Genomic DNA, 9,187 nt, shown 5'->3' on the forward strand with positions numbered 1-9,187 from the left:
GAGATTTTTTACCGGTGAAGGAATAGACAAGGAGAATGGCTTTATCTCTTGCATTAAGGTTTAACTCTTGAATTGGTGATTCTCATGATTTTTTTTTATTATCTCAGAAAAAACTATAAAAATTAAAAAAAATATTGAGACTAAAACGAAGAAAAATCGACAGAAGAGGAAAGTAGAAGAGATAGGTAAGGAAAAAGATAGGAGAAAAGAGAAGAGGAAAAGAGTGAAGAGAAAAGAGGTGAAGCTAAGTAAAGAGGAATACAAAAGAAGAGTAGATAAAAAGGACGAGAAGAGAATTATTACCGGTGAAGGAACAGACAAGGAGAATGGCTTTATCTCTTGCATCAAGGTTTAACTGTTGGATTAAACAAGCTGACCGACTAAAAAGTTTCGGTAAAATCAACCCATCAAAGTAAGCTAAGTTCAAAATCTGAGTCTGGTTCTAGCCACAGAGGATTTACATACCTACCTACCGATGTATTAGGTACGAGTCCAATTAGAGCTTATTAGTGATTAAAATTAGAAAGCCAAATGTAAGAAGTATAAGAACCAATAAAAGTGGTGGAGGTGCCAAATTACCCATCTATTAATTCAACGCCGTCTATTAATTAATTAATTACTACATCAAGAACACCTTGTATGTTGGACGAGGTAGGAGGGATTGAAAATTGCTCAAGAGGAAACGTTCATTAGGTATTCGTACATGGAAGGGAAAAATGAAAAAAATTCATTTCCAATTTGGCAATTTATCTGTTTTTCCCCACTCACACCTCACACATGGCACGTCAATTTCTGAACGAGTTTCTGTTTTGTGGCCTCATCGGTGGAAGATCAAACTTGCCTCACAACTTGGAGGTTCTTGAAAAGTATTTTACCAACTGTGGAGTATAACTATCCCACTCTCGGAAACTCGAGCATTGAGGGGCCCGCAGCATACACAAAAAGCCCACCTGAGGCTCAGGGGTAGGGGCGGACAGCCCTGTTGGTTCTATTCACGCCTGGCACGAACAATGTCTTAAACAGAAAATTGCTGCCCTCCTTCTATCCTGCATTTTAGGAATCTAAAGGTGTGTTCACACATGGTTGACCGGCTGTCGATCGGTTCTATTCACGCCTGGCACGAACAATATCTTAAACAGAAAATTGCTGCCCTCCTTCTATCCTGCATTTTAGGAATCTAAAGGTGTGTTCACACATGGTTGACCGGCTGTCGATCGATGTCGACAGAACCGTCCACACTGCCTCGACAACATAGATTCTCCTCGTCAATCGACGGCCGGTCGACTATGTTTAAACACACCTTTAGACCTCCGTTGTTACAGTGCTCTTAATCAAATCTCTTAAAAGTAGTAAATAAATAGGTAAATAATGCCTTTATTTATTTTTCCAGGCTTTCTATTCACGCCTGGCACGAACAATATCTTAAACAGAAAATTGCTGCCCTCCTTCTATCCTCCATTTTAGGAATCTAAAGGTGTGTCCACACATGGTTGACCGGCCATCGATCGATGTTGACAGAACCGTCCACACTGCCTCGACAACATAGATTCTCCTCGTCGATCGACGTCCGGTCGACTATGTTTAAACACACCTTAAGACCTCCGTTGTTACAGTGCTCTTAATCAAATCTCTTAAAAGTAGTAAATAAATAGGTAAATAATGCCTTTATTTATTTTTCCAGGCTATTACCACATGCCGGAATACAGTACGACGCGTCTCCAAATCACAGGCCGTGTGGACCCGGTCATTCACTTGCCCAACCACACCTCCCCCGCTAACAATGCCACACTCAAACCACTATCCCATTCTCTCAGTGTGGACAAGGAGAGAGAGGGTGTGGTTAGATATGTCATGGGTGCGGAGAATTTAGAGCTGAAATTGATCATGGCGGGCCTAACGTTGACCATGGGAGCTATGTTTATGTATATTATGTATCAGGTACGTGTGCTCTACCACCCAACCCTTATAGCTCCATTACTGTAAAAATTCAAATTCTTATTAAATGAGGATACTTTAAGGGACAAGGTTAGCCTAGTGGTAATACGCTTGCTTGCCATGCAGAAGGTCCCGAGTTCGATACCCACCATCGACAAAAATTTAAACTTGTTTTTAGATTGCAAACACTTTACGAGTGGATGCCCTTCGCACTCAACCTTTGTTATTTCTTTAGCAAGGGAAATTCAGGCTGATATACTCCCTGTTTAACATCCCCCAGCCAGACAACAAATCTACATCTAGGTACCTATTCTATTCAAGCTAAATTGCCCTCTTTTGTACACAGGTGCGAGAATTGAGGCATCAATCATCACGAAGTTCTTCCACGAGCAGTACCCAATCCTTGCCGTCTAGTACCAACTCTAAGGTGACGGCAATAGCTGAGGAATTGCCCGACGGCAAAGTACGTGTGGGCAAGATCACGTTCGATGTGAACCAAGTCCTGGGCAAAGGCTGTGAAGGCACGTTCGTATTCAAGTGAGTACTTATTATCTTAATCGACAGAATAAGGAAAAGATATCTTTTCATCTGCAATACACCGGTTTGCTAATCTCTAGCCATGTTTAATTAGCTCGTCCTGAACCGCAGTCAACCATCGTGAGGACTTGCGCTTATTCTTTTAAAAGCAGAAAGAACCCTTTGAGATACTGCCAGCTGGATAGGGTGTTTAGGGTTAGCTGTTCTCCTCCCTGTTTACTCGTATAGTCCCACAACTGGACACTAGTCTGCTCTCTGTTTAACGTCCCCTAGCCAGACCTTCTGGAAAAATTTTCCTAATTGCCATTGATTTGAATCACGAAGCAAGCCATCACCCACAGTCCTCAGGTAGGTAGGTAATAGTGCTTATTTATACTGCTCGCATAGGACTGAAAAGTCCCTTTACTCCAGCAGTAGGCTACTACTATTATTGTGGTCAAAGAAGGGTACTATCATGTTTACAATATTAATTCCCATCATGTCACGTGACGTGAACACATGGGGGGTATATTGTAGGTAATCTCGTTCAGGACAGCCACACTACCATCAGGTCACGTGACGTGAATACAGGGGGGGTATATTGTAGGTAATCTCCTTCAGGACAGCCACACTACCATCATGTCACGTGACGTAAATACATGGGGGGTATATTGTAGGTAATCTCGTTCAGGACAGCCGCACTACCATCACGTCACGTGACGTGAATACGTGGGGGGTATATCGTAGGTAATCTCGTTCAGGACAGCCACACTACTATCACGTCACGTGAGCTCATGGGCAAGTAGCTTGTCGCTACCCAAGTGCCAGTCTAGTTAGCTTTAAGAGATGTGCGTCCGCCTTGTCCCTTTAATAAAAACCTTAAGCAGATATACCAACCTTAGTGGTGTATAATAATAATAGTGCTTATTTATACCGCTCGCATAGGAGTGAAAAGTCCCTTTACTCCAGCAGTAGACTACTACTATTATTGTGGTCAAATTCTTAAATTATATTGAGGATAAAATTCCATACCTCGGCTGGGATTGAACCCACGCCCTACTGTTTACCAGTCGAGCGCCTTGACCACTACACCACCGAGGCAGGTGGACTTTGGATCTGGAGGTTGGTGGTTCGAGTCCAAGTCAAGTCATAAAATTTAGCGCAGTGCATCAAGGAGGGAACGACATGTGTGACAAGCATTTATGCTTTTTTTAAGCAGATATACAGTGTCGTTAAACCTCTTTCTTTATCTACATTCCAGGATGTCTCAGATCGCATAGAAAAGGAAGAGGTGACGGATCCAGTGGTTCTCAACTTGGAGCGAGGGGCCCACGTGGTGACACAGGGGGACTGGAGGCTACTCATTGACCGCTTGGATTTCGGGGCTGTGCTACAAAAATTGTACAAGTGGATGCCATTCACACTCAACCTTTGCTATTTAACAAGGGAAATACTTCAAAGTAGAGTTTTATTTTATTTATTTATTTGTACAATTCACGGCTTACAAAACAAAATAAAGAGCCATTAACATGATAGGGGAAGGGTACTAATCTGTTGCGGGCGTTGAGAAATAAGGTGAGCGCTAAGGTAGAAACAGACTACCTTTATTTATTTATTTGTACAATTCACGGCTTACAAAACAAAATAAAGAGCCATTAACATGATAGGGGAAGGGTACTATCATGTTTACAATATTAATTCCTATCATGTCACATGACGTGAATACATGGGGGGTATATTGTAGGTAATTTCGTTCAGGACAGCCACACTACCATCACGCCACGTGACGTGAATACATGGGGGGTATATTGTAGGTAATCTCGTTCAGGACAGCCATACTACCATCACGTCACGTGAGCTCATGGGCAGGTAGCTTGTCGCCGAACGTGGTGTGATTCTCCCCGTCACTTAAGACCTTTTGCAGTTATACAGTGACTTTAAAACTCCATCAATACATTAACAGAGTAATTTTTTTTTTTTTTTTTTTTTTATAGTTATACGGTGGATTTCACCAATATTTCCAGACGCTCTGACCGTCAGTGGCGGACATTACCTATGTTATTTTTTCACATTGACAAACCCTTATGACCGGGCCACAATTTGAGTTTCAACCTCGGTTTAATATTAACTGTTTAGTTTTTTTTCTCTTGGATCAAGCAATCTAAATTCCGGGGCGGATCTTATCCTAAACAGATAAGGTTCGTTCTGGGAACGGCCGGCTTTCTCCTATCCTATCTTCCCTCTCTCTCTGATTTCGGGACGATAAGACCTCAGTAGTTACAGTTCGCTCTATCTGCGTAGTGAGAGCAAAAAAAAAAAAAATATGATTGGTTAATTTCAAAAACATTGCTTAATCCGAGAGTGAACTAGGTTTTCACTCACATTGTTTTGTCCTCTATAGGTTTCGTTTAGCCCTGTGTTTGCTTTTTGATACTTTTGTACATACTTTTTTTCTCGTCACGGAAAGGGACAGTGCAATTTGATAGTATTTTGTATTTGTTTTTTATACAGTGAGGTGGCGGATGAAATCGTTTAACTCTTTTTTACTGAATTTTTGGTGGATACTTTATTATTCCCAAAGCAAATTTACCCGTACTTTTTTTAACCCATCAGAGTTGAGTATTTTGTAAGTTTTGGACATAAATAGAGTCTGTTGTCATTTGGCTGTTCGACTGAAATTTTCAAGGGCAACCGCAATTTAGAGAAAGAAAATTGTGAATGAGACAGAGAGGAAGAGAGAATAAATGAGTAGATGAGATGGAGAGAGAAAGGTAGAGTGGGAGGTAGAGAGAAAAAAAAATAAAGGAAGAGAGGAAGAGGTGGGATGGAACTAAAGATAGAGAGGGAGAGAGATAACGTTTTTGGCCTCATATCATAGTTTTCAAATCTACAAAAAGTTAGGTTCAAGTTTGAAAAAAGTTAACCCTCTTTGTCAATCAATAAGGATTCAGGCTCATATTAAATGATTGGGCTGTTTTAGTAGGAGCTGTATCTAAAGTCAATCCAGATGGATATGAGAGCAATGAGTCATCAAAAAAGTAGGCTATGTTGCCAAGCATATCAAAGGTCCAATGGTAGAAAATCTTGAAAAGAGGAAGGTACATTGCACAGTGCTTCCTCCCACATTGCACAGTAATTCTGTTTCGTGGGTTTAAGATCTAAGATCGCAAGAGAAAAACTTCTGTGGAGTGTGGTCCAGTGCAAAAATTAAGACTGACTTTATTATTTCGTGAACCGATGAAATTTTGTATGCTAGCATTTACTTTTATTAAAATACTTGATTTTATAATATATAAGATGTAAGTACCTATTCACTCTTTTGTTCCCCAGGCATAGTACATCGTGATATCAAGCCTCACAATGTTCTCCTCTCCCTACCCACCAGTGAAGGTCGGGTAAGAGCTCTGATCTCAGATTTCGGCCTGTGCAAGAAGCTGGCCTCGGGGAAAGTGTCGTTTTCCAAGCGGTCTGGAGTGACCGGAACGGATGGCTGGATTGCGCCGGAAATGATGGCCAATGGTGGCCGAACGGTGAGTGGCACTAATGGAAGGAACGCATGAATCCGACGTGAACTAATACGACCAAGCCTTACGGTGGTAATCCTAAGGCTTAGTCTTAGGATTGCAACCCCAAGAATAAGGCTTGTCTTATTAGATATGTGAATGAGTGAATGGATCTTGATTTTACAATATAAGATTAGGCGTTCTATTATATTGAATTAAAGGGGTTTTATTGTAAAGGTAGAGAGTTAGCTTGTTCAAGAGTTTGGTCATGAGAAAATGTGTTTGATTTCTGTTCAAACCAAATCTGGCCACATTGATTAGGTATTCGGAGGATATTTTGAATAATTCAGACAAAAAAAGCCTTGTTTAGACTCCGAGAGTAAAGGAACTTTTCAGTCTCATTCTGGCAGTATCAGCAGGGTATATTGTATTCTATTTCGCTTTTGACGAGGACAATTCAGCTCCGAATTCATTGTGCTTGGGAGATTTTTTTGAAAACTATATCCACTATATCCATCTATGGATTTATTAAATTGTAACTAAAATAGGAGAGTCCACCTCCTAAAAGTTAGGCCTTAGCTTGGAAGTGTTGAACTGATAGTAAACCTTTAATATGTTTTAAATAAAGTTTTTTTTTTTTCAAATTATCTCCCTCCTCAGATGTGTAACGTGGACATCTTCTCGCTGGGCTGCGTGTTCTACTTCGTCCTCTCCGGGGGTCGCCATCCATTCGGCGACCCACTCCGTCGTCAGGCGAACATCCTGGCCGGGGACTACAGTCTCGAACTGGCGACCTCTGAGTTGTGGGCCCGGCTAGTCGAGGCGATGATCAGTAGGGAACCGGAACAGCGGCCCAGCGCGGCTACCGTGGCGGTGTATCCGGCCTTCTGGGACAATAACCAGGTGCTCAACTTTCTACAGGTAAGAACAATACGATAACTTGACTTCTTTTATTCAAATAACAGCCTGTAAGCTTAAGAACCCTGTTAAGCCCATACAAATCAAATGGGACTTAACAGACTGTTAGTTTAACAGGCCTTCTACCGAAGGGACCGAAAAACGAAGAAGAAGAAGACGAAGAAGAAGAAAAAGAAGAAGAAGAAGAAGAAGAAGAAGAAGAAGAAGAAGAAGAAGAAGAAAAAAAAGCTAGACCTGCCTCGGTGGTGTAGTGGTCAAGGCGCTCGCCTGGTAAACAGGAGGGCGTGGGTTCAATCCCAGCCGAGGTATGGAATTTAGACAACCTACTTACATTTTTGCCCCTATTTAGCCATCGCCCCTTTTATCGCTCCTTTTATTGATCGCCCCCTAAGGCTTCATCGCCCCCATGAAAATCTCCATCGCCCAGGTTGGGAAACATTTATCCTCCTATAATTTGAGAGTTTGACTACAATAATAGTAGTAGCCTACTGCTGGAGTAAAGGGACTTTTCAGTCCTATGGAGCAGTATAAATAAGCACTATTATTATTATTAGACTGTTCTACAAAATATGATTTGAGTATGCCTTAAACCACTAACATCCTGAACGCGTAAGCCATTACACCACTGAGGTTGGTCTATAAGAAGTATGAGAGGTTGGTCGATAAATATCATAAGTATTGGAAAGCTCAATTCCTAATAAGTAATAATCGCTAACAACAATGTCCTTGAGCCAGCGACGACAGCACGTTGAATGCACGAGTTCTCAATAGATCACTCCAGTTAAACAATATTTTCGCATGGTTAGTATCTGGATGGGTGACCATCTGGACAATCACGTTCTGCTGGCTTTTCCCGGTCCCACTCATTCTGGGTGAGGTTAATACAAGGCGCAAGTAGCTTGTCGCCGTATGGAGGGTAAAACCCCCGTCACTAAACACCCAAGTGCCAGTCTTGTTAGCTTTAAGAGATGTGCGTCTGCCTTGTCCCTTTAATAAAAACCTCAAGCAGATATACCAACCTTGGTGGTGTATAATAATAATAATAGTGCTTATTTATACGGCTCGCATAGGACTGAAAAGTCCCTTTACTCCAGCAGTAGACTACTACTATTATTGTGGTCAAATTCTGAAATTATATTGAGGATAAAATTCCATACCTCGGCTGGGATTGAACCCACGCCTCCTGTTTACCAGGCGAGCGCCTTGACCACTGCACCACCGAGGCAGGAGAAGATCTCTGTATAGTAAAATGTTATTCAAAATATCTTTATATCGTATGTAAACCCCTAAAAATTACTTTCCATGATCATCAGAGTATCAGAGAAATCCTGAATTCAAGTCAAGCCATAAAATTTAGCGCAGTGCATCAAGGAGGGAACGTCATTTGTTACAAGCATTTATGCTTAACACAATTGAAATTCCTTGCAGTTATACAGTGTCGTTAAACCTCTTTCTTTATCTGTATACAGGATGTCTCAGATCGCATAGAGAAGGAAGAGGTGACGGATCCAGTGGTTCTCAACTTGGAGCGAGGGGCCCACGTGGTGACACAGGGGGACTGGAGGCTACTCATTGACCCGGAGGTGGCATCCGATTTGAGAAAGTATCGGAACTATCGGGGCGAGAGTTTGAGAGATCTGTTGCGAGCGTTGAGAAATAAGGTGAGCGCCAAGGTAGAAACAGACTACCATCATGTCACGTGACGTGAATACATGGGGGGTATATCGTAGGTAATCTCGTTCAGGACAGCCACACTACCATCATGTCACGTGACGTGAATACATGGGGGGTATATTGTAGGTAATATAAGCTTACTGTCTCTTCTTCTCTGGCGTAGAGTGCGCGAAGAAATTCAAGGGGAGTATTTGAGAACAATAAGTGAGTAGGAAGCGCGAAGGAAGGTATAAGTACACCTATCCGTTAATTAAAAACTGTCTTTTCGCGAACCGTTTCACCACTGTGGCGGCGGAATGCACAAACTATTTTTGTCACGAAAATAATTACCACTCAAGTCGTGAAGGGTATATATTAACTTTTTTTCTGTCACAAAAAACTTTAATATTTAAACATAACTCACGTTGAAACGGATTATTTTTTCAGTTAGTTTTTATTGAAACACAAAAAATATACATGTCGAAAAACTGTCTTTTCGCGAACCGTCTCACCACTGTGGCGGCGGAATGCACAAATTATTTTTGTCACGAAAATAATTACCACTCAAGTCGTGAAGGGTATATTAACTTTTTTTCTGTCACAAAAAAACTTTAATATTTAAACATAACTCACGTTGAAACGGATTATTTTTTCAGTTAGTT

At 41.4% G+C, this 9,187-nt stretch overlaps 2 protein-coding genes across 2 annotated transcripts; both read left to right on the top strand.

The window, feature by feature from the left end:
• The first annotated feature begins 1,678 nt into the window (after nt 1-1,678).
• LOC113466494 lies at nt 1,679-2,477 on the top strand. Its single transcript, XM_026821954.1, has 2 exons — nt 1,679-1,938; nt 2,282-2,477. Exons 1-2 carry the CDS (start codon nt 1,693-1,695, stop codon nt 2,474-2,476), a joined length of 441 nt encoding a protein of 146 aa, XP_026677755.1. The 5' UTR covers nt 1,679-1,692; the 3' UTR covers nt 2,477.
• Nucleotides 2,478-3,090: 613 nt separating this feature from the next.
• Nucleotides 3,091-8,575, top strand: LOC103506986 (serine/threonine-protein kinase/endoribonuclease IRE1-like). Its single transcript, XM_026821949.1, has 5 exons — nt 3,091-3,102; nt 3,713-3,884; nt 5,782-5,981; nt 6,615-6,875; nt 8,342-8,575. Exons 1-5 carry the CDS (start codon nt 3,091-3,093, stop codon nt 8,573-8,575), a joined length of 879 nt encoding a protein of 292 aa, XP_026677750.1.
• Nucleotides 8,576-9,187: the final 612 nt, after the last annotated feature.

This window comes from Diaphorina citri, unplaced genomic scaffold, assembly GCF_000475195.1.
Source record: "Diaphorina citri unplaced genomic scaffold, Diaci psyllid genome assembly version 1.1 scaffold279, whole genome shotgun sequence".
Taxonomy (NCBI): domain Eukaryota; kingdom Metazoa; phylum Arthropoda; class Insecta; order Hemiptera; family Psyllidae; genus Diaphorina; species Diaphorina citri.

Bases quoted from the DNA above. Each gene is read 5' to 3' on its own strand.
- LOC113466494 (XM_026821954.1), top strand. From the start codon at position 1,693: ATGCCGGAATACAGTACGACGCGTCTCCAAATCACAGGCCGTGTGGAC. The intron at 1,939-2,281 runs GTACGTGTGCTC...TTTTGTACACAG, and splicing joins TTATGTATATTATGTATCAG to GTGCGAGAATTGAGGCATCA.
- LOC103506986 (XM_026821949.1), top strand. The intron at 3,885-5,781 runs GCTATTTAACAA...TTTGTTCCCCAG, and splicing joins GCCATTCACACTCAACCTTT to GCATAGTACATCGTGATATC. The intron at 5,982-6,614 runs GTGAGTGGCACT...CTCCCTCCTCAG, and splicing joins TGGCCAATGGTGGCCGAACG to ATGTGTAACGTGGACATCTT.